Below are 26749 nucleotides of genomic sequence, written 5' to 3'. Positions count from 1 at the left end.
ACGCTTTTACACTGTTGGTGGGAGTGTAAATTAGTTCAACCATTGTGGAAGACAGTGTGGCGATTCCTCAAGGATCTAGAACCAGAAATACCATTTGACCCAGCAATCCCATTACTGGGTATATGCCCAAAGGATTATAAATCATTCTACTATAAAGACATGTGCACACATATGTTTATTGCAGCACTGTTCACAATAACAAACACTTAGAACCAACCCAAACGCCCATCAATGATAGACTGGATAAAGAAAATGTGGTACATACACAGCATGGAATACTATGCAGCCACAAAAAAGGATGAGTTCATGTCCTTTGCAGGGACATGGATGAAGCTGGAAACTATCATTCTCAGCAAAATAACACAGGAACAGAAAACATGGGGAGATGAGTAAGTTGCAGGTGGAAGTAAGCTGTATCCCATTTGGGGCATCACTCCTGGGTACATGGTAGATCCACATCTACCCTGTAGAACTATAAGTGAGTTGGTTATTGTTAACTGAGTTTCAGGAGGCTTTGTTTCCCTAGGAAACCTTAGTATTACTTAGTTCTTACTCTCAGGACATGATTGTTTGCAAGAATATTAGTTAGGAGGCTGTTGCAGTAATTTCGCTGAGAGAGGAGTGCCTAGACCAGGGCAGTGGTAATGTGGATGAAGAGAAGTGACCAATTTCTCATCTGTAAATGGAAAGGAATGCCCCTCCCATATTTATCAGAAGGATTAACTGGGAACTTGAAAGCACCTGTAAAGTGAAAGCTGGGAAGCTTAGCTGGCATATTTCTTCTTCTTCATAGTGTTAGTGACAGCTGTCAGCCTCGGTCATGCAACCTCTTCATGTAAATGTTCAGTTTTAACCTACTGTCAGGTTATGTAGTACCTGACAGGAGCCCTGAAGATCTTTTTCATCACATGCTTATTATAGTTGACATTTCTGCCACAGTGATGTGCCCAGTAAAATGAACTTGATATGGCTTTATTCCATACATGTCAAGCCTTGGCTGTAATGATTTATTGAAAAGGTGAACATTTGGTACCAAGAGTTGCTAGAAAAGAATAAAACTTAGTAATGTGGTAGACAGAGAAGAAATTCAATAATATATCTTGCAGTATTTCATAGGATACAGTATTTCATGGGGTACACAGTCTTGAAAATTAGAAAGGTGGGAATAATTTTATCAAATCAAAACTTACACTCTTTGAAACCTATTAAACCAGTACCATTTTTGTGAACCTTGCAGGTTTTTATTGATTCCATTCATCATAAGCAATTAACTAAGGTTACTTTTCGGCCAGCTTCTAATGAATAGGCCAAAGATAGAAATACTCTGTAGACAGAACACTCAAAGTTTCTCCAAATCCCAGTTCCTAGGAAGTATAAGTAGAGTAATATATTCTGCTTTTTAAGTTTCCAGATGATGGCGTTTTCCTGTCTTCATATATCATCACATGGATTTGTTCTTCTCGTTAGATGATGATGATGATTGTCAAGTACATGATAATCAATTGGTGATTGCTCTTTAAAAGATCCAATCTTGTTTTACACAGGATGGGATATTGTCTTTAAAATAAGTCAATGAACTATCCCATCATATACAAAATGACTTGCAGTGCTTGCTTACCAACAATTAACTTTACATCAGTTAATCTGTTGCTCTAAGTAATGCACAAGGTAAGTCTAGGAAATACACAATTCATCAAAAACATGGTTTCTTGCCTTCAATACATTTGCACTTTATGTAGTGCAGTTAAAAGTACACAACTGAAGGGATTTGAAAAGAATTGGAAAGGAACCAGTCGACATAAAGGAAGAGAGTACAGACTGAATGTGCAGAGTGCCGAGATAGCGCAGACAGCTCCCAGGCCCTCCAGGTCTGCAAGAATGTAACTGTGTTCCAGTCCTCCGACTTAAGTTTAGTCTCTCTGTCCTGTGATTCTTCCTCATGTCTATTGGTTTACTTATTTCTCTCTTCATCTGCTATACCTGCGTGATTCCAGATTCTCTTCATTTCTTTCCTCATAGAGATGTTGACCAATCTGGTGGCTTGTTTACCTGTCTTCAGTCTTTTTCCCACTCCAGTCCAACTTGTCTAAAACTGCAAGCTTTTTTTTTTTTTTTTTTTTTTTTTTTTTAAAATAGCATTTTACCCTTATTCACCAGACACTGACTTAAAACTGAATTAAAGAATTCCACTTTAAGACCCACAGAACATAGTGGCAGGGAATACAGAGAGTCTGTGTCTAAACCCAACAAGTGTTGTAAAGAAAACAGCAAGCCCTGCCAACTCATGTAGACTGTCCTTCTCCTTGCTCTCTGTCGCTACCTAGGTTATTTTTTGGTGAAATTCAAGTTGGGTCTTACCACCTAGCACTCCTACTCTTGCTTTTCTTATAGGTAGACATGACCTTTCATGGCTAGTTCCATCTTTTTGTCAGTCTGTGACACTGGTTGATGTAGTAAACACCTGTTTTTAGATGTGCTAAAATAGGCTCCTCTGCTGAGGCCTGTATTCGCCTCCTGGGATTGTGGCAACAGCCTCTCATGTGCCCCAGTGCCAGCACCTGCTCCTTCCTGCCTACTGCAGGGATTGTACAACCGTTTTCCGTGGTGATCTGCAAAATATTCATAGGTTTTTAATGAACAAAAAAAGGTTCCAAAAACAAACAAGCATGAAAAATGGTATCTTACTGCAAGGTCTCTCAGAGCTTTTGATATGCTAATATGCATTGTGACATGCTAGTGTGAATTGGGACTCTCCAAGAGGAAGAATTAATATGCAACATTAATGAAACTTATTTGATCCAGAAACTACTTTTTTAGAGAAACATCTGTTAACATCACAGAGAATTATAGTGTTCCAAGAGAGTACAGTTTGCAAATTTTGGACTGCTCCATCGAATAAAATACCTTCTACTTTGACCAACTCATCTTTTCTTCTCTGGGCATACTTGGTTCAGGTCAGTCATATACTTTGCAAAATTCACTATCCATTTTAAAGCCTCAGGTTAGCTTAGTCTGTGTACGGTCCCAGCAAGAGAAGAAAACAGTGGTTTCAGGTTCTAGAGCTGTGTTTTTATACTTTATGTTCATTCAGATGAATGTAAAAACCAATTTGGAGAAAAGTGATATTCTCCAAATTGGGAATTGACCTAATTGCTCTTTACAGAGATTTTTCTACTTTCTGAAAAATATATATACTTTCCTGAAAAAATGTAAGTACCTATTCTTTATCTAAAAATTATTCAGGGTTATTGTAAAATAATCAATTAATACAGAAAAGTCTTTAAACTTTTTTAAAAAAATTTGCTTCTTTAAAACAAAAGAACCCCACAAATCCTATTGCCCAAAAGTAACAACTGTTAACATCTTGTAAGCATCCCCTCAGTCATGTTTCTAGGAATTCTGCCTCTTGGTCATGTACGGATGGCATTATAACAGAATAGAAGTAAGGAGAACCATTAGGAAACCACTGTGGTAACCTATGGGATGATAAGACCATATTTTGGAATGTAAATAGAAAGGAGGCCATGAGTATAAGAAGTACTCTTATTCCCAAGAGGTGCCCATAAATCATTCACCCCCACTTTCAGATACATATAAAAAAGTATGCATACAAATTAAGTAAATTTTTAGACAAAAATATGCCATTAATCTTTTCAGATCTGTGCCTAGAGATCCCCATCATTGTCTTAATGGCTGCCTGGTTTACAACTGCATTAATGTGCCAACATTTGTGTCACCTAATCTTCATTTTGGAACATTTTACTGTTTTTCTTATATAACATATAAAATTTCAGTGAACATTTTTATGTATTCTTTTTATAATACCATAGTATAGTCTCTAGGAAATCAAATAATTGCACTAAATGGTAAACCCATTTAAACTTTTAATCTATACTTGGTAGAGGCATCTCTTCTTGATTAATTTCTGAGGAAGTCTTTATATACTATGGCTTATAATATATTTTTCATAAACTACCAAGTTTCAAGAATTGATGTTCCCAGGTTTTAATATTCTTGGAAGAGATTAGGAGATAATTTTTACCTTGTGATTAGCCATAGCCTTGTGATTTCATCCCTCTTAATGGTTTGTTTTTTTGTCTTCCATCTCTTCAGACTGGCACATCAGAGCACTTTAAAAGTATTCTCAGTCATATTTAAACTGGGATGGTTCTTGTGCACTTGCTGTTTACTTTGCTACACAAGGAGAATATTTTAAGTTTAATTCCATTTATATTTTTGATGCAAATATAGCATAGTTATGTGTCCAGAACTATTCTGTCAATTATAGAGAGAGGTAAGGACTTCATTAGGTTTATAGAAGATATGTAAACACACGTTAAAGACTATAAAGCAAGATGTATGATTAATATTTTAAAGAGTGGTATGTTGATAGGTTCTGTAGAAGAATAGAAGGAAAAATATCTTGACCTGAGATAACCAGAAGAGGTTTCATGAAGAAAATGATAGGCCCTGAAGAGTGTCTTAGGAAGGATGGAGCAAAAGGGAGGGCTTTCATGGGAGAAAGATACATCAGTTGTTTATTGGTGTCTAACACATGACTCCAAAGTGACCTAAAACCACACCCATTCATCATTTCTCATGATCCCCTGGGTTGACTGAGCAATTGGTTCTTCTGCTCATTTTGCTTGGGTTTCCTCAGGCAGCTGCATTTAGCTGATGCGTTAGTTGGGAGCTAGGTTCAGCTGGGACCACCAGAATAACTAGACTTCACTATTCTTTCTCTCTTGTTGTCCCTCAATACAACCCAGACTTCTTCAGGGTGATGATTTCAAGGCAGCATCCCAAGAGAGTAAAGGCAAAAGTTTCAAGTCTTCTGAAGGTCTAGCTCTGGAAATTGCATAATCTCATCTCTGCCACATCCTATTGGTCAAAGGAATTTACAAAGCTAGGGAAGACTTAAGGGAATAGATTCCATCTTTTAGTGGGAGAAGCAGTAAAATCTCACCACAAAGGGATTTGCATACCAAGAGAGGAAAAATTTGTGGTAATATTTTTAAATCTACCACAAGGGAACTGTATGAACAAAGATTTAGAAGCAAAAATGAATTGTTTTGAGAGTCAGCCAGAAGACATGTTATGACGTGATTTCTCAGAAGATATGAGAAGCTCCTGGCTATTCCATAGGGATCATTCTCAGGACCCCAAACTGCTTAGGTTATTGGCAGTGCCGGCCACTTCAGTCTTTGGATCTTGGATCAATCTTACTTGTATTTTAACAAAAAAATTCAATATTATTTTAAGTATTATACTAAGGCTTCTGTATTTAAGTAAGCGTAATAGTAACACTAATTTTATAGATAAATAGAAAAAGTGATGTAAGTTATATTCTGTATTTATTGCTTCCTTTACATGCTGGTGCTTATGATTGGAGAAATGGCTTGCAGGTATCACCATGGAAAAGCAAGGATTCCTGGGTCATTCAAATGTGTATCTAGTATAAAATAAACAGAGAAGAGCCATAAACAAAAGAAATTCAGTTTTTCATCATAGTGAGAGAGAATTCATTGTATTTTCTTATTCCTGTTTTTTTTTCTTCTGTAGCTGATAAAGCTAGACTTATAAATAGGTAAGGTAATCTTTGCATTTTATAAATTCAAGGTCATAGGAAAATCTCTGTATCAAAATAATGGATTGCTACAATAGCTGAACTCTTATCATTGTAGTTTTCTTATTTTGTGTTTTAAAGTTGTTTTTTTAAAGATACAATCTAAGAATTTACAAATATCCTGAAAGATACAACTCATGCTATTATCAATCATCAGACCAGATCATAATTATACCGTGTGTGTGTGTGTGTGTGTGTGTGTGTGTGTGTGTGTGTGTGAATGGAGATGGTAGAGGGGGAAATGTGACTTTTCCTAACTTAACATAGGAAAAAAATAGAAACAAAATAGAAGTGACAAAGGCATGTGTCATCAGCTACATAACTTGTGAAATATGTTATACTTTCAGTTGTTCCTTGAATCTGTAAAAATAGCAATTTTCCAGCCTGGGAACCATAGAAAGACCCTGTCTGTACAAAAAAAATGAGCCGGGTGTGGTGGCACATGTCTGTGATCCCAACTACTCTAGAAGCTAAAGTGGGAGGATTGCTTGAGCCTGGGAGGTCAAGGCTGCAGTGAGCCATGATTGCATCACTGCACTCCAGCCTGGGTGACAGAGTGAGACTCTGTCTCAAAAAAAAAAAAAAAAAAAAAAAAAAAAAAAAAAAGAAAAGAAAAGAAAAAAAAGAAAAGAAAAAGAAAAAAAATCAAATTTTAGAGATAGAAAATAAAAGCAAACAAAAATTTCAGTGGCAAAATAAGTCAGTCCTACTATCTTTTCCAAGTTGATGTTCTGCTCCTTGAGAACATAAAGTTGTGTGTTTGTGCTGACCCTTGTCCAGCTTTGCATCTCTTAATACAAACCTATCTGATTTCTCCTTAGTCATTTGTATTCAGCTGAAGTTTTAGTCTTTGTAACCATAGATTTTGAAAAATCGTGTCACAAAAAGGATTTCATCTTCCTTCTGGGAACCTCTGAGTGGCTGTGCATCATCAGCAGTCTCTGGCTATGCTCCTTGTAAACCCTCCCTCATTTTCCTCCTTCCTCTGCTTCTTTCCAGGCTGGGTTTAAAACTTCTGAGAAACATGGAGAAGTGACCAGTGTTCCCAGGCTGGCATAGATAGCATTCCACTAATTTGAGATGTGGCTCAGTGCCTAAGACAGCTCCCCTCCAGGGAATCTTTTAGTGACTAAGTTAGCGTTTGTATTAGATGGGCTACTGCACCAACTAGGAGGGCGTGAGGCCTTAAGCAATGGGGTAGGTCCTGTGACAAGGGGGCTTAGAGTGGTGGTAGGCAAGCAAGAAGTTGGGAAGAGATGGGCACTAAGAGGCAGCTGGGAGCTTCTAAAGATAACATAGAGTTTTACTCTGTGGTTGTCTATGGTGGCCTGACAGTTGCTACATTTAGGAACTATTGTTTTATCCATAATAAATGAGTCTGAAATGGTGAGTTCAGTATTCACTGAACACCTATATTCCTATTTCAGAGGGATTTTTCTATATTTGCTCAGCTAGCTTTTATCAAAGTTACAAAAAGCGTATGTAGCTGTGTAAGCAAGGCAAGTGTACTAATTTTATTAGAAGCTAAATGAGTTTTGCTGGATTAGAGAGAACAAAGAAAATGAATTTACTTAGTGACCCAGCAGATCCAATAGTGCCTGAGGTGTCAGTGGCAGATAGGGATGCTGTTTGGAGCCTTGGGCAGGCCCCCATAGGTGAATCACAGTGGAGGCCTCTAGGATTTTGGAGCAAGGCCCTGCTGTCTTCTGCAGATAACTGCTCTCCTTTTGAGAGATAGCTCTTGGCCTGTTATTGGGCTTTGGGGGGAACTGAACATTTGACTATGGGTCATCAAGTCACTATGCAACCTGAACTCCCTATCATGAAGTGGGTGCTGTCTGACCCATCTGGCCATAGAGTAGGTCATGCACAGCAGCATTCCCTCATCAAATGGAAGTGATATATATGTGATCCGACTTGAGCAGGTCTTGAAGGCATAAGTAAGTTACATGAGGAAGTTGCTCAAATCCCCATGGTCTCCACTCCTGCCACCCTGCCCTCTCTCCCGCAGCCTGCACCAATGGCCTCATGGGAAGTTCCCTATGATCAGTTGACAGAGGAAGAGAAGACTAGGGCCTGATTCACAATGGTTCTGCATGATATGCAGGTATCACCCGAAAGTGGACCACTGAAGCACTACAGCCCCTTTCTAGGACCTCCCTGAAGGACAGCAGTGAAGGGAAATCTTCCCAGTGGGCAGAACTTCAAGCAGTGCACCTGGTTGTGCACTTTGCTTGAAAGGGGAAATGGCCAGATGTGCAATTATATACTGATTCATGGGCTGTAGCCAGTGGTTTGGCTGGATGGTCAGGGATTTGGAAGAAGCATCTTTGGAAAATTGGTGACCAAGAAATTTGGGGAAGAGGTATATGGATGGACTTCTTTCAGTGGTCAAAAGCTGTGAAGATATTTGTATCTCATGTGAGTGCTCACAAACAGGTGACCTCAGCAGAAGAACACTTGAATAATCAAGTGGATAGGATGACTTTTTGTGGACACCACTTGACCTCTTTCCCCAGCCACCCCTTGTCATCGCCCAATGGGCCCATGAACAAAGTGGCCACAGTGGCAGGGATGGAGGTTACGCATGGGCTCAGCAACATGGACTTCCACTCACCAAGGCTGACCTGGCTATGGCCACTGCTGACTGCCCAATTTGCCAGCAACAGAGACCAACACTGAGCCCTCAATATGGCACCATTACTCTGGGTGATCAGCCTGCTATCTGGTGGCAGGTTGATTATACTGGACCTCTTCCATCATGGAAAGGGCAGAGGTTTGTCCTCACTGGAATAGATATTTACTGGTTATGGGTTTGCCTATCCTGCATGCAATGCTTCTGCCAAGGATACCATTCATGGACTCATGGAATGCCTTATCCACTATCATGGTGTTCCATATAGCATTGCCTCGGACCAAGGCACTCACTCGACAGCTAAAGAAGTGTGGCAGTGGGTTCATGTTCATGGAATTCACTGGTCTTACCATGTTCCCCATCATCCTGAAGCAGCTGGATTGATAGAATGGTGGAATAGTCTTTTGAAGTCAGAATTACAATGCCAACTAGGTGACAATACTTTGCAGGTGTTGGCCAGAGTTCTCTAGAAGGCCCCGTATGCTCTGAATCAGCATCCAATATATGGTACTTCCTCCCATAGCCAAGATTCATGGGTCTAGTAATTAAGGGGTGGAAGTGGAAGTGGCATCACTCACCATCACTCCTAGTGATCCTCTAGCAAAATTTTCACTTCCTGTTCCTGTGATATTACGTTCTGCTGACCTAGAGGTCTTAGTTCCAGAGGGAGGAACCAGGAGACACAACAAAGATTCCATTAAACTGGAAGTTAAGATTGCCACCTGGACACTTTGGGCTCTTCCTACCTTTAAGTCAACAGGCTAAGAAGGTAGATACAGTGTTGGCTGGGGTGATTGAGCCACACCTTCAAGATGAAATTAGCTTACTACTCCCCAGTGGAGGTAAGGAAGAGTATGCATGGAATACAGGAGATCCATTAGGGTGTCTCTTAGTATTACCATGCCCTGTGGTTAAGGTCAATGGGAAACTAAAACAACCCAATCCAGGCAGGACTACAAATGACCCAGACCCTTCAGGAATGCAGGGTTGGGTCACTCCACCCGTAAAAAATACATGACCTGCTGAAGTGCTTGCTGAAGGCAAAGGGAATACAGAATGGGTAGTAGAAGGTAGTCATCAGTGCCAGCTACTACCATGTGACCAGTTGCAGAAACGAGGAATGTAATTGTCATCAGTATTTCTTCCTTCTTTTGTTAAAAACATGTTTGTGCACATATATACTTGTACTAAGAAAATATCTTCATTTTATTTCCTTTTTTTTCCTTTTTTCTTTAAAAAAATTTTTTTTTATTATTATAACTTTAAGTTCTAGGGTACTTGTGCACAACATTTTGTTACATATGTATGCATGTCCCATGTTGGTGTGCTGCACCCATTAACTCGTCATTTACATTAGGTATATCTCCTAATGCTATCCCTCCCTGCCCCACCTTCCCCACAATAGGCCCTGGTGTGTGATATTCCCCTTCCTGTGACCAAGTGATCTCATTGTTCATTTCCCACCTATGAGTGAGAACATGCGGTGTTTGGTTTTCTGTTCTTGCAATAGTTTGCTGAGAATGATGGTTTCCAGCTGTATCCATGTCCTTACAAAGGACACAAACTCATCCTTTTTAATGGCTGCATAGTATTCCATGGTGTATATATGCCACATTTTCTTAATCCAGTCTGTCACTGATGGACATTTGGGTTGATTCCTTGCTATTGCTATTGCTATTGATTCCTTGCTATTGTGAATAGTGCTGCAATAAACATACGTGTGCATGTGTGTTTATAGCAGCATGATTTATAATCCTTTGGGTATATACCCAATAATGGGATGGCTGGGTCAAATGGTATTTCTAGTTTTAGATCCTTGAGGAATTGTCACACTGTTTTCCAGAATGTTTGAACTAGTTTACAGTCCCACCAACAGTGTAAAAGTGTTCCTATTTCTCCACATCCTCTCCAGCACCTGTTGTTTCCTGATTTTTTAATGATTGCCGTTCTAACTGGTGTGAGATGGTATCTCATTGTGGTTTAGATTTGCATTTCTCTGATGGCGAGTGGTGATGAGCATTTTTTCCTGTGTCTGTTGGCTGTTTGAGTGTCTTCTTTTGAGAAGTGTCTGTTCATATCTTTCGCCCACTTTTTGATGGGGTTATTTGTTTTTTTTCTTGTAAATTTGATTGAGTTCTTTGTAGATTCTGGATATTAGCCCTTTGTCAGATGAGTAGATTGCAAAAATTTTCTCCCATTCTGTAGGTTGCCTGTTTACTCTGATGGTAGTTTCTTTTGCTGTGCAGAAGCTCTTTAGTTTAATTAGATCCCATTTGTCAATTTTGGCTTTTGTTGCCGTTGCTTTTGGTGTTTTAGACATGAAGTCCTTGCCCATGCCTGTGTCCTGAATGGTATTACCTAGGTTTTCTTCTAGGGATTTTATAGTTTTAGGTCTAACGTTTAAGTCTCTAATCCATCTTGAATTAATTTTCATGTAAGGAGTAAGGAAAGGATCCAGTTTCAGCTTTCTGCTTATGGCTAGCCAATTTTCCCAGCACCATTTATTAAATAGGGAATCCTTTCTCCATTTCTTGTTTTTGTCAGGTTTGTCAAAGATCAGATGACTGTAGATGTGTGGTATTATTTCTGAGGGCTCTGTTCTGTTCCATTGGTCTGTATCTCTGTTTTGGTACCAGTACCATGCTGTTTTGGTTACTGTAGCCTTATAGTATAGTTTGAAGTCAGGTAGCGTGATGCCTCCAGCTTTGTTCTTTTGGGTTAGGATTGTCTTGGCAATCCTTTTTTTTCTTTATCATGTTGATTTCATATCAGCATTTAAGTATTATTAACTTTATGTAATAGTATTTGGGTTGGGTATTGATGTGTTTCTGGTTGTACGAAAGATAGTTGTATTATGTTAGTTGTAATTATGACCCTATTATTGTCTTTATTTGAAGATGATGATCTCAGGAGATGTGTATGGGTTCAAGTTGACAAGGGGTGGACTTGTTATGGGTAATAATGAGTGTCACCTTGATTAGACTGAAGGATACAAAGTATTGATCCTGGGTGTGTCTGCGAAGGTGTTGCCAAAGGAGTTTAACATTTGAGTCAGTGGGCTGGAAACGGTAGACCCACCCTTAATCTGGGTGGGCACCATCTACTCAACTGCCAGTGCAGCTAGAATATAAAACAGGCAGAAAACCATAAAAAGATTAGACTGGCCTAGCCTCCCAGCCTGCATCTTTCTCCCATGATGGATGCTTCCTGCTATTGAACATCAGACTCCAAGTTCTTCAGTTTTGGGACTTGGGTTGGCTCTTCTTTCTCCTCAGTTTGCAGATGGCCTGTTGTGGGACCTTGTGATTATGTGAGTTAACAATTAATAAACTCCCCTTTATATATTAAGATTATATATTAAGATTAAGTCAAGATACATCCTATTAGTTCTGTCCCTCTAGAGAACCCTGACTAATACATTTAGCTTAAAAGAGAATAACTATCATAGAAGGATAAAGGGGAGATCAAGCCCTCTTAATACTTTGAGTCTTTGTTTTTACTTTTATGTTAATTTCTTATAATTTTTTCAAGTGAACAATCTTCCCACATCTTTCCCTTCATTCCTCTTCCTCTCTCCATTTCTTCCATCCTTGTTACATTAGTAATTGATTAATGCAGGTTTGTGATTAACTTTCTAAAGTTAAGTGATTGTTTAGGGCATATAGGAAATAATATCAATAATCATTGCCATGTAATTATTGAGGCTATTTTGGCAAAGTCAGTTATGGTAATCACAGGATCAGCTCTAAGCTAGGTGACATCTATCCAATATTATACTAAAATTTGATAAGTTCTAAAAGTGATCCTGCTGTGTCCTAACTAATTTTACTAGTTGACAGTTCATTCAAATAGTGATTCAGTCAACTCACAGTATTATTTGGAATTTCCCTTTCAAAATTCCAGCATTTCTTAGAGGGAAAAATGCGTCAAATAGTTTTCAATATTTAACACTTAAAGTTATTGATGAGACCAGTTTCTAACAAAATAATTGGCACAGCCCAGATACTAGATGGAATGGGATGTAGATTAAGTGAAGATTGGAAAATAGAAATTGCCTGGCTCATAGCGGATGCATAGAGGGTGCCTACATATATGGGTCACTGCAAAAGAGCATCCATTGAAGCCAGGAGCCATTACGAGAGAGATGGAAGGAAAGCAAATTGGAAACTCGAAGTTTCTGAAGATCAGCTTCTTCACTTTGTGCTAAGGCCAACCGGAGCCATTTCAAATGTTTTAACAAGCTGTGTGCTACACAGATGATCACAGATTGCTGGAACATTTTCCTTCCACATCTTAAATGTCATTATTAAAGGTGAACTTTAGTGAATAGAAATAGAAATAGAAAATGATGGTTGGACCATCTCTGAGACCTTAAGCATTACTGGAAATGCATTATCATATCAGTAGTTTAAACTGCTCAGTCTAAGGCCAATAGTCACTTGGCAAGATTTATAAAAGGAAGATAATTAGGAAAAGTTAGTATTGGTTATCATTATGGACAGACACAAAATGTAGTATCTAAGAAGGAAAGATTATTAATAAGGAGATGGAGAGATGCAGCTTGACCTAATGAGCAAATGAAATGACTGGAGAACATTTTTTCAGAGATCTGAATATCACTATTTGATCTCTTATCATGAGCAATTCATAAGAGTGAAGGCCAGGTTACCGTTAATTGACTTAACGTGATTTTTGTTTGACTCTACAAATTGTTTAACCCTGAGAAATAAACTATATTGTTTATATGCTTAGGTTGGCTATATGACTTTTTATAAACCATAAAAAGAAAAAGATTCATCTTCTTTCAAAGAATATAATTTGGGAGAATTAAGGACTAATAGTTTTCTATAGGGAGTAGTGGATACTACTTGAGGGTGGGGATTATGTCTGTCTTTTTTATCATTGTGTTCCCAGTGGCTGGTATAGTGGCTGGCATATAATAGGTGTCCAATAAATATCTACTAAATTCAATAATGCTTGAATGAATAGTGATGTCTGTGATGAGTTATAACATTGTTCAATCTTTCAACCTGTCTCTTTTTGATAATATGGTGTATTCTTTCATGTCTTCAATATTCATACTATAAAAATAGAAGGCATTTTTTCCACTTTAAAATATAAAGCTATATTATATATTAAAAATTGTTTTTCAGAATATTCTCTTGGGCTGTGATGTGTGTCATAAAGGACTCACTACCCTCCTCCTCTAGGACCCCTGCCCAATTTGAGAATCACTGTGCTATTAACGCTAAATTGATCATGGTTACATAACTAATCACACTTAGTGGCTTAAGAAATGAATAATCATTTAATTTATTCATGAATCTGCAATTTGCACAGGGCTATGAGGGTATGACTTATTTCAGCTTCATGTAGTATCAGCTAGGATGGCTTCAATGGTCCTGAAAACTCTACTTAGTTGACTCAGCCACATGGCCGGTAGGCTGATGTTCTCAAGCTGTATCCTGCACATACAATCACAGACTGATGAAATGTTTTGTTTTATTTCTTAAGTAACATTATTAAATATTATGAATATAAAAAGAAAAAAAGGAGTGGTTGAACCACTTACGTAGTCTTAAGTGTTAACCAGAAATGTAGACTAATATCAATATTGTAAATTGCTCAGCTACGGCTGGTGCTTAGCTGGGAGTTCAACCAAGGCTATTGGCTAGGGGTCTTTATTCCTGTCTATGTGGGCCTCTCCAGAAAAATGCTCGGGCTTCCTCACAGCATGAAAACTAGATTCCAAGAGCAGGTGTTTCAATAGTGAGGAATTACAAGTTTCTAGTTTTGTAAGGCCTCTGGGAGTAGACATTGGCACAAAATCATGGTCACAATATTCCAGTGGTCTAACAGTCATAGGGTATGCCTACATTCAAGGGATCAGAATATAGACCTTGCCTCTCAATGGAAGAGTTCTCAAAGAATTTGTGACCCCTTCCATTGAGAGGCAAGGTCTATATTCCATCTTTTATGTGTCATAATTATCTTCAAAATAATCCCTTTGTGGTGAATAAGAAAAATATAAGACTTTTTATATAAGGCATTTGCTGGTTTATATGCCAGATTTACTAAGACCTTAAGTATGATTAGCTTTCACAATTAGCGGTTATCTTAAGTCTATAAGTCTGCAGGAGAGCATGTAAAAAAACCCTTATGAAATTGTCACAAATTAACCTAATTATTACTATTAATAGTAAAGTACATGGATTGACTATATGATATCTCCATTCAAAAGGTAAAATAATGTAAAGGGTCTCTACAAAACTGGCCAGACCATAGGAATTCATGTTCAATGAATGACAATGGGACTTCCAATTTATTTTTACCTTAATATGGTTAGGACATGAATAACCTTAGCCTTTAAATGTTTCATTCCCCTACCTGCCTTAACAGTGTATATTCCTTCTATATGTTTGTAACACTGATAGTAAGATTTTGATATGAAAATAAAATGTTTCTGAAAAACTGTTTCTTAGTTTTCGGTGTGTGAATTTACTGGAAAAAAATATTTGAACACTTGCCGTGTTCTAGGAACTGGTCTATATTGGGAAAATACAGCAGTGAGCCAAAAGGATCAGGCCCACACCTGCCCTCTTGGAATTTGCATTCCTAGGGGAAAAGATGGATAAGAAAGAAAGAAAGAAGAAAGAAAGAAAGAAAGAAAGAAAGAAAGAAAGAAAGAAAGAAAGACAGAAAGAAAGAAAGAAAGAAAGAAAGGAAAGAAAGAAAGAAAGAAAGAAAGTTAAAGTAGTGATAAAATAAGGAACGATAAAGCATGGTAAGGAGGTAGATAGTGATAGTGGGGGAAGAGGATGTTTAGACAGCATGGTCAGGGAAGGCCTCAGTGATGAGTGAGGGTTTTTTTTTTTTTTTTTTTTCCGAGATAAAGTCTTGCTCTGTCACTCAGGCTGGAGTGCAGTGGTGTGATCTCGGCTCACTACAACTTCTGCCTTCCAGGTTCAAGCGATTCTCCTGCCTCAGCCTCCTAAGTAGCTGGGATATCAGGCGCGGGCTACCATGCCTGGCTAATTTTTGTATTTTTAGTAGAGACGGGGTTTTACCATGTTGGTGAGGCTGGTATCGAACTCCCGCCCTTGTGATCCTCCTGCCTTGGCCTCCCAAAGTGCTGGGATTACAGGCATGAGCCACTGCACCCAGCCAATGAGTCAGGTTTTGATCAGAGACCTGAATGAGGAGAGGAAACAAACCAAGTGAGGATCATGGAGAAGAGTGTTCGAGGAAGAGCTAGTAAAGGGGCCCTGAAGAATTAATTAGTTTAGGTTGTTTGATTAGCAACAAGAAGATATATACTGAAGCAGAGGGAATGAAGAGAAGACTGACAGGAGTGATGGTCAGTGGAAGAGGCAGTGTTATGATTATATGTGGCCAAGATCATATTATATATGATTATTCTTTTTTTTTGGGAAATGATTTTTGTGGTGATGATGATGAATAGCATTTCGTGGATACTTAGTCCCTACCAGACTCTTTTTAAATACTGTTTTTTATGCATTATCTCATTTAACACAACCCTTTTGTGAAGATTCCAGTGTAATTTTAAAGTTCTAAGTGAGGACATAGAGGCCAACAGAGGTTTAGTAATTGGTCCAAAGACACACACTCGTAGAGACTGCAAGAACGCTGGTAGAGACAGTGAGAAGTGATTGAATTGGAGCTATATGCTGAAGGTAGAGCGAACAGGAATTGTTGATGGATCAGATATAGGAGATGAATCAAAGAATGGATTGAAGAATAACTTTGAGATTTTTGATCTGAGCAACCAGGTATGGCTTTGCTGTTTGCAGAGGTGAAAAGTACATTTGGCTGTTGGAGAGAGGGTGCTGTAGACTGAGTTCCTTTTCGGATGTGTTAGATCCAAATAATGATTAGACGTCCAAGAAGATAGGTGTGTCTGTAATATGGGAGGGAGGTATTATTTTGAGAGTTGACAGTTTAGAGGGAGCTTCTACTGAGATCAGTTTCCCTTATTATTGTGTGTCATGCTCCAAGGCCTCTGTCATTAAAGAAATGCCCATTTGTTCTGGAACGCAGGTGCAGTGGGCAGCGCTGTTCCTGCTTGCTGGAGTATCATACATGCTGTCACACTATCTCTTTTGAAATGCATTCCATACTCAAGATTGAAGATATTCATAAGAAAGAAGTGGTTTCTCTTTTAAAAAATATATGTAAATGACATGGATCTATATATGTGATAAAATTTTATAAAACTATGCACCGAAGAAACAAGTGCATACGAAAAAAAGAAAAACTGGCAAAAACAAACAAACAAACAAACAAACAAACAAAAAACAACCTCTCTAGTTTGGTTAATTGTACTGTGCCATTCTTAGTTTCCTGGTTTTGCTATATTACTATAATTGTGTAGGATGTCATCCTTGTGAGAAGCTGCATGTGGGTAATGCAAGCTTTCTGCACTATTTCTGCAACTTCTTTTGAGTCTAAAATTATTTCAAAATAAAATTACAAAAATGTAAACGTATAATTGCATCTCTTACTTTAAATTATTATCTTGTTTAGTCTTATGCGATGCAGGGACACTACATTCACATGAAAATGAGAGGCAGTGAGGGGTAAAGAGCAGTTGGTGAATGGGTACAAAAATACAAGTGAGATCCAGTGTTCAGCAGCACAATAGGGCAACTGTGGGAATAATAACTGATTGTAAATTACATAAGAACTAGAAGAGTGGAATTGGAATGTTCCTGACACAAAGAAATGATAACCAATTACCATGATTTGATCATTATACATTATATGCTTGTATCAAGCTATCATTATACCTCATAAATATGTATAATTATTATGTGTTCATAAAATAATGAAAATGAAAAATGAACCAAAAAGTGGATACTTTTATAATATGCCAAACTTAATGGGATGTTGATAATTCTTCATTTGTTAGTGCTGCAAACTTTTAATACATTAGCAGGTTCTTCATATTTTATCTTAAACTTTTTATATGAGCAGAATATATTTTATGTATACATTTAATGTACCCTAAAAGATGAAATGCATAGTAATTTGTTAAACTAGAAGGCAGTAATAAGACATTTGGCAAATGTAGCATATCTCAAGCATCTTAGAGAGCCAAACAAGTTAAACATGTTAAAATAATAGGTAGTTCTGTGACATTTATTGACAATTTATGATAGCTGAGCACTACTAAAAATCATAATTGCAGCATTATTTCATTAACCCCTAAAATACTCATTATTTTAAAAATGTAAATTTTTCTTATTTCTCTTTTCTGAAAATGTAAAATTCCGTATTTGTTAGATGATTCTGCTGTCATTAATTTGTTAACCTTATTTCTGTTTGTTTTTCTTAAGAGCAACAATGGTGGAATAGAGATGTTAAGTCTGTGATTACCTTTAGTTTAGTTTTTTTTTTTTTTTTTAGGAAAGAAAACTCTATATCTTTTAATAAACTTAATAATTCTTTATAGAATCAAGATCTCAGGATACTATATCCACAATCCTAGTAAATTCTTCATTTCAACATGGAAAATTGATACATTAAAGATAAACACATTTATTTCAAAGTATTAAAATAAATATATGCACACAAGACATTGAAAGACTGACAAAAGGATAATTTTTTGTTTTTCAATATGAATATTCAAAGGTATAAAGACTCAGTTGGGAAATGTCGACACTCTATTCCTCCTACTCAGGTCTAACAAAATATGATCGGTCTTAAAAAATTGTCCTGCACTGGCGTCAAATAATAGCAGAAAAACTGATGAAATTTTTATAAAATAATAGGTTTTGGTTGTGAAATTATAATTTGTTACACTCAGAGGAGAACAGCTCTTCTTGAAAAAAAATAATTTTCTAAAAGCAGTATATTAAAGATCTTAAGTTGCTTCACTAGCTTGATTTTTTACCACTTCCATCAAATGGGATTTGTCTGATGAAACTGCAAAGTGAAACAGTCTATATTTTGTTTAGAGTCATTTTTCAAATGCTTGGAGGATGTAGGATGGAAATTATCATTGCCTGTGAGTCTACTTATTTGTGAAATGCTTATGGAATGCCTGTGTACTGAACATTAAGGTGAATAAAATACTGCCCCCTTTTCAAAGAAGCTTCCAGTTAACAAGGGAGTGAAACCAGAGGGGCAGGGCAGGTTGCAGGTGGTGTGCTACTGAAGATCGGAAGTTTGTTGAGTTTAGGCTGAACTCTACTCTAAATAAGCTTTTGTAGGATCCTGTCAGCATTAATAGCCTGACTACATCTGGAGAAAGAAGAGTTGGTGAATTATGGATTGAGGAGGGAGCAGTCGGGGCTTTGAAATACCCTATTACCCTATACCACCCGTAGTCCCCCATAGATGAATGACAGTCATCAGTGGGCTAACTTTATATTTAATTAAAATGATGGAATAAAAAAATCACTGGAATAATTATATGAATTTAATAACTGGAATTTCTCAGCATTGCCAAAGTTTTATTTTAGCTAAAATCTCCAAATCTCTTTATCTTTACAACCTTCTAAACATGAAGCACATTAATTTCTCTCCACTCCCTAAATTTCTGATGTTCTGTCAAAAATATTTATAACCAGGGAGGTATTCCAAAAGCTGGAAGGAGCAGGTAATGAGAAAGAGCATATGTTTCTAAACTGGATCATCAATCTCTGAAAAATTTAAATTGATTAGGCTTCATTCAGGAGGACAAAGTGGAGGATAACTTTAATCTACTAACAAATAGGATTTCTTAGGCAAAATTATAACTTTGGATCATCTGATTCTTCAGAAAACACTGTGATGACTCTTATGTTTTGTCATATTGACTAGAGTCGTGCATGCTCATAAAGTCATGTTTCTCCTACTGAAGGTAATGTTTTCTGAGGGAATACCAAGTGTCAGGCAATCTTCTCAGAGTTGAACGTGCATTCACCCCTACAAGTTTATAAGGATGTCTCTGTCAAATTATTCATTGATTAGCAAATATTCATATTTTTTTCACGTGAGATGTTTGTTTTATTTTTATCATTTCTTCTCTTTCAGCTCTTCTTTATGCAACTATTTTTGGAAATGTTACAACAATTTTCCAGCAAATGTATGCCAACACCAACCGATACCATGAGATGCTGAATAATGTACGGGACTTCCTAAAACTCTATCAGGTCCCAAAAGGCCTTAGTGAGCGAGTCATGGATTATATTGTCTCAACATGGTCCATGTCAAAAGGCATTGACACAGAAAAGGTATGGGTTATTATTATTATTATTGTTTAGTTTCTATTTTAGTAGGATCTTCAGATGCATTAAGCTTTTCCACTCACGTATTGCTTGTATAATTGCTTCATAACTGTTATTCTGTATTTGGAAGTGACATATCAGTCAATCAATCATATTTATTGAGTGCTTAGAGGGTGCAAAGCACCGAACCATTAATCATCAATTAGTACCAGTCATCACATTCAATTTAGAAAATTCAGTTCCTGAAAATAACTCATTATTCCATTTCCCTAAAACACTCTTATTATCTCTCACAGTAATTTGTTGCATTCCTCTAAAACTCAGAGTGCTGCCATTTTTCCTGCTAGAATTTATTCTTGATTTCCCCTTTGCCTTTTTTGCTCATTTAAAAATTAGAAAGAGACTTCCTGGCTATAAATTAAAAATGTATGTGCCTTCTATGCTGTCCTTCACTTAAATTTCTCCCATCTCATATGTTTTATAAAGAACTTGTAATTCTTTATTTTCCGGTTTGCCTTACACACATCTATAAAATAGATGTCTCCCTCTCCAATCATCTGATATCTCTAATCTCTTCCTTGCCTTTTCATGGAGCTGATTTTAATTTTTTTCATCTATCTCATATTTGGGGCAAAGAAGCACTCAAGATCCTCCTTAAAATAAATAAAAGCAAATTTTAAAAAATCCTCACTTCCTACACCCAGCTGATTCACATCAAATACAGAAGATGAAAAATAAAGCTTGCACACAGAGTTTTAGAGGAAACCAGTCTTGAGCTATTTCACTTTATAGGCATCAGTGGAGACTATTCTTTTTAAGTACTGATTTTTGACATGTGATAATTAGATGGCATAATACCTTCCTGGCCATTTGCCACAATTTTTTTTGTTCTTTTAACCTCATGAGGTTGACTTACGGTTTTTCTTTAAGACTCACTCAAAAAGCATCTTTCACTGTCAGAGGGAAAAAGCAAATGAGAAAAGTAGATGTTTAGTTAGGAGAATTTCATGAAGCAACATGTAATTTTTTTTAAGCCAGGGCAGGTGTTGTTAGGAATAGATGGTTGAGTGGAGGTGTAGGGAATGGATGAGGAACATTGGAGTTGAGGGAGAGAAGCCTTCAGAGGGAGTGCAGGTGAGATATTAGGGGGCAGCTATGTGGAGGAATTGTGAAAGGCGGTGAGATTTACTCCTCTTTCGATATTTTACAAGATATAGTATAAGTTTTCCAGTTAAATGGCCCCTTAAAAGTGGTATGCATGAACACAGAAGGAAGAAAGCAAACTGCATTTTTATGGAATTCGATTAATGGATATCTGAGCCAATATATGGCTAGTAGAGAGAGTATCCAAAGAAGAAACAGAATCTTCCTTGGGTGAAGGTGAGGGTAACAGAATTTAAGTCATCAAAAGCAGGGTGTCCACTGAAGTCCACATTAAATGAAACAGATCAAGAGACAACCACCAGCCTCGTCAATCACTATCTCAGCAAGAAATTTTCCTTTCCAGAAAATGCAATAGAGCCATATAGTAACTAATAAAAAATCAGTAAATGATAGAATAATGTCCTTTTACATATTCGAAAAGTGTCTGAGCCAGGGCCTCTGGCACAAATCTAGTACATGGCAGAGTTTTGAGTCCTTGCTCTCTATATTCCTGAATACTGAATTATTCATGAATGGAGCTGACCAGATTGTCTTCAAGCCTCCCCTTGAGGACATGCTTAACTGTCTGATTCATGATGGAGTTAGGGTCTATTGCACTGGCATGCAATGTCTCTCAAAGTGCACATGCCATGTGGCAGGGAAAAATTTCTAGGTACCTACCATGTACTGCCTTAAATATCTTTTTTTGTTTACTTGCTCATTTGCAGTTAAAGAAAGGTACTTCTGATTAGCAAAGTATCCAAGGAAAATGGAGTAATAGAACAAATACGGGGAGACTAATACTAAAAGTGAAATAAAAATTTAATTTCAATGAAAAGATTTTTTAAGGGGATATTTTAAGATATCAAAATTGGTTAGCATTTGGATAAGAAAAAATCATGGATGTGGCTTTTAACTGAGTGAGGAATCCTTAAAGTTGTTTTTGACGAATAGGAGAAGCATATTTAAATAATTGTGACAAATATAAAAGTTTCCTTGTTCATGTATGAAACATACTCTATGCCTGTATTGATTTATCCCAGTCTATTAAGAAAATCCCCACCCAGACACATAAGTTCTAGGTTAACGGCACTGAAGGAAGGAGAAGGAAGGAAAGACAGCTGCCAAATTCTGGGCTTAGAAAGGGGGTGTAGGGATTTCTAGTACTGCATCACTGAAGAGACTGAATTTAAAAATGATCCTTAGATTACACACCATATGCTATACTAAATGTCAGGAAAACAAAAACTGACATTCAGCTCTCTGGTTTTGTAAAGAACCTGACAACTAGAGCAGAAGACTCCTATGCCTGTTAGGCATTCAGCTATTTAACAAATAAATTATACATATAAAAATATATATATATATATAGATTATATATGTATAACATACATTATATATATAAAATAGTATATATAAAAATAATTTTAAAATACAATAATAAAGATACAATACAATAATACAATACAATAATAAAGACTTGAAGCATAGACAAAAGAATTAGTAACCAAAGAAAAGAGAGGGAATAGATATCTCAGAACTAGATACCACTAGGGAGAAGAACTGAACAGAAGTTACAGAATGAATTGTAAAGATGGAATGGACATATTACTTAATATCATTATAAAATGAACTAAAAATCTAAGAAAATATTTATAAGGGTCTTCACTCATGACCTAACATAAATATCAGAAGAACTGAAAATTAAATGCAAAAAACAAGAAACTATAAACTATTAGAAGAAAATATGTGAATATATTTATCTTTGTACATATGAAAGTAATGGAATATATAACAAGGTAACTGACAAATAGATTTTACTAAAAAGTGTAAAATCTTTCACACTAGAAAACTATGAAAATGAAAATGACATAAAGCATTTGCAACAAATTTTGCAAGTGAAATGTTAATTACCTTAATATGTAAAGTGATTTATAAATTAATAAGAATTAGAATACTTGGAGAGAAAAATGATCTGAGGACATACGTAATTTATGGAAGACAGAATGCAAATTACTAATAAACATAAAAAAGGCTTATTTTCACTTGGAACAAAGAGTTAAAACTTAAAAAACAACAAGCAAAAAGACATAGAAACATTTTTAATATGACAAATGGACAAAGATGATGCCCAGTCTTAGCAAAGGCTGGTGACTGGCATTATTGTATAATTCTGGGAGGTGTGTAAATTGGTAGCACATTTCTTGAAAGGAATTTGAATAAGATAATATTTAAAATTTGGTGGTATTTTAGAGCTCAGTCCTTGTGCCTCGTCCCTTTTCTGTCTGTATTCCATCCTTTCATGATATCCTGCAGTCTCATAACTTTAAACCAGCACCACCCAATGTTCATACTTACCTTGGACTCGATTCCCTGAACTATAGACTCTCCCCTCCAACTGCCTACTCATGTCCAGTGAAGTTGTCCAAAATCAAACTTCTAATCATCTCCTAAAAACCTGTTTCACAGACATTCTTTCCCAGTGAAATTAATGGAAACACTACCTTTCAGTTGCTTAAGACAAAATCTCCCACATTTAAACCTCTGCTGAATCCTTTTGGCTCTACCTCCGATTCTCACCACCTCCATTGCTATCACCTGGTCCACGTCATCATCATGTCTTCCCTGGATTTTTCTGGTACCAACTAACTGGCCTGTGCTTCCACCTTTGTCCCTCGTATAGTCTGTTCTCAAAAGAGCAGCGAGTGAGCACATATGGCTTTTGTAACAAAACTTTCTATGTATGTGTGTGTGCATCTACTTATCTGTATTTCTATCAATCATCAATTATCTATTTTTCTATGCCATAGACTTTTGATTATGAGTTAAATTGACTAAACCTGTTAAAATATAAGTGTAGGAAAAATAAAATGAAAGGTTGATGACCATAATAATATAAATTCCATAATTGCAGTCACCATCTTAGAATTATGTATGTACTTTTGGATGTAGCTTTAATAAACAGTATCTGAATTTTAACAATTATCCAGTATTTAATGTTAGAGACCTCTAGTAGACTTCCTGTTCCTCCGTAAGGCAAATACATTTTATGACTATATGTTTCTTATTTTATATTTTATTGATAAATTTTTTTCAAATATTTTAAATAGAGGTTATCAAATTTAACTATGAATATATACTTTAAAAGGAAATATAATATATGAAGCCAAATGTCTTTGTTTTAATTCTTCTTTTCTCTGGTTAGTTTTAAAATAGCTGTATATTTTTTCAATTGCTTGTACAAAGAAATTAATGATTCGTTGAAGCTAATTAGAGAAAAAACCTTTGCCCCAATGACTAAGATTTCCTTCTATCATTTCCACATATTTAGTTTTATAGATTTTTGAATTCAGCTTTAACCCATAAGCAAATTAATCACTGTGATTTAATTCTGTCTTAACATGCCTTATGTGAATAATGCTTTCTCGAATATAATTGTGGCATTAAAATCTGTACTGACATGGAGATTGCAGCATTTCTGTCATGAAAGTTTGCTTTAGGCAATATTTTTAAATATAGAACAGTGCCTAGTTCAATTTTATTTAGTTGAAAATACGTTATTGACTGCTCATTAGTACAGTTGTTTTAGATTCTTTTTAAATTTAATAGCCAAATCCATCCTCTGGGCTTTGCTGCTTGCTAATATTCTGTGTACATGAAGGAAAAAGAAATGGGTGGAATAAGTGAGGATTTAAAAGGGGAAGAGGAGATTATGGGGAAAAATAGAAAGGATGATGGTTAAAGCTCAAAAAATTCGACCCTGCAGTTTGAAATGACTTTACTGGGAAATAAATGGCTGGGGACTTTATTTTCAGCTTTTTGGACCATGTGAAAAAAAATAAGACTTGTAAAACAATGTGTAGACCACATATCTCCCATTATACTGGATTTGTTTTCAGCTTGTTTCATAGAATGAAAGGTCTAAAACCTTACCTTTTGTCTTTTCCAATATCTTACTTTTTTCTCTAATACGTAGCTTGAAAAATATCAGAAAAAGCTCTTTGGTCTTCATTTTTGTTTCATGTGTTTTATAATAAACATAAGGTAGGAAGATGCTATTATATGAAATGTCCCAGCAGAATTGCACAAAAAAATCGGGTAGGAGTATGCCTTTAGAATTTAAACAAATTGAAATTTTGAACGTTTTAAAATTTTTTATTATCTTTTAACCAAATCTATCAGACAAGCACTTTGCTTTCAAATACAGTAAGCAATAATTTTTTTTCTACAAGTCAAAGTAATTTCCTTTTTACAGTTTAATTTTGTATGTTTTTTTAATTTGGGAAATGATGTTTAAATATTTCATCATATTACTAGATATGAAAAATGGATTATATTTTCATACATGTCATCATTTTCTTGGTTCGATATTAAAATACTTCAAGAGGTTCCCGTGATGATATGTATCATAGTTGAAGCCAAAAGCAAAGGCACTAGTCTTGTAAGAAAACTCCACCGATAAATGTTCTGTATTTAAAAGCCATGTAGGGGCCGGGCGCGGTGGCTCATGCCTGTAATCCCAGCACTTTGGGAGGCCGAGGTGGGCTGATAACGAGGTGAGGAGATAGGGAGCATCCTGGCCAACATGGTGAAACCCCGTCTCTACTAAAAATACAAAAAACTAGCCAGGCATGGTGGTGAGCGCCTGTAGTCCCAGCTACTCAGGAGGCTGAGGCAGGAGAATCACTTGAACCCGGGAGGCGGAGGCTACAGTGAGCTGAGATCACCCCACTGCACTCCAGCCTGGACAACAGAGCGAGACTCTGTCAAAAAAAAAAAAAAAAAAAAGCCATGTAAATATATCCATGTGAATATAATAAAATAAAACTGAATTGGTCTTAAGATGCACTAAAAGTAATCTAGCCTTTGAATCAAGAAAGATAATGATCATGCTAATAGAGCCCATTTTAATCAGATCATAGATTGTGTTCAGATATTGTGTTCAACTTCTGCTGGATATTTTAAAAGAAATGCCATCCTATAAGCAGCACACTTATCAGAATATAAGCATGATGGCATAAAGTTCTTGGAATTTTGTTATATGATGGGTAGTTAAAAGAAATATGAATATTTAGTTTAGCCAAGAAAAGACTTGGGAGAGATATGACAGGTAACTTGAAGTATTTGGCATTTTAACAAATGGAATGATTTGTTTCAGGAGGAAATTCACAGTCTGCCAGTAAAAGATTTAGGCACATATGTAGAACATAGTACTAAATGAACTTATAGTTCCTGACAGTAAGATTATATGATTGTGTCTGAATGATTTGGAGTACTATTATATATTACATCTCATTTACAATTTACATGTATGTATGTAAGGGATTTTATATAAAAATAATTATAGCATAAATATCTATAATAATTCACTAAACATTTTCCAACAACTTTTTATTAGGACAGCTAAGTACTGTGGTTTTACATATGAAATGAAAGAACTTTTCCAAGGTGATACTACCTTAAAAAGTTAGGAGGACTCAGAATGTCTAACAGAGGGGCTACGCCAGGCCAGTGTGGGACAACAGGAGCAGTTTTCCCGTAGTCTTTAAGTTACCTGCTTGTTGAGCAAGAGACGCTATTAAGAAACTATTATAAGAAACTGGCATATCATTATAAGAAACTATTCTTCAGCTTGTTATTTGAAAGCATTATGCAACAAATATATGAAAACTATAATTTTTCCATCGGTACCAAAACATAATCAGAGAACTTAACTATTGTTACATCTACATGTGTTTCTCAGTTGTTACCTACTGATATAATACAAAGTAAGCATTCAGAATTATTATTGACATTTTTCTTTTCTGGCTGACCTACACATACTGTCTGAGAAAGTAGACTTTACCTGAAACCTCAGTTTTTTCATTTCGTGTATCAGAAGTTAAGTAAAATAACAGCCAGTGGCTTATTGAAAACTTTAAGTATAATTTTTTGTAATGGTAATTTGGAACACCCAAACATATATATTAGTTTTCTATAAACGTATATATATGTATGTATTAGTTTTCTATATGCTAAAACTGGCTTTTAGTGTAGTTTAAGAAGGTTCTATTGCAAGCTTTATATTATTTGCAGCTAATATAATTATTAGTAAACTTCTCATGTGTCAAATCT

General features: G+C 36.3%; 1 protein-coding gene across 1 annotated transcript in view; it reads left to right on the top strand.

Moving 5' to 3' along the window:
- Positions 1 to 26749, top strand: part of KCNH5 (potassium voltage-gated channel subfamily H member 5) — a 350192-nt gene that overhangs the window by 171169 nt on the left and 152274 nt on the right. The window contains exon 8 of the mRNA XM_001100052.5: positions 19299 to 19498. Within this exon, the coding sequence (XP_001100052.1) occupies positions 19299 to 19498 (200 nt within the window). The remainder of the gene's footprint in view (positions 1 to 19298; positions 19499 to 26749) is intronic.

Source organism: Macaca mulatta, chromosome 7, assembly GCF_049350105.2.
Source record: "Macaca mulatta isolate MMU2019108-1 chromosome 7, T2T-MMU8v2.0, whole genome shotgun sequence".
NCBI lineage: Eukaryota > Metazoa > Chordata > Mammalia > Primates > Cercopithecidae > Macaca > Macaca mulatta.
Note: the sequence above shows the minus strand (reverse complement) of the source record. Positions and strands in the feature narration are given on the sequence as shown.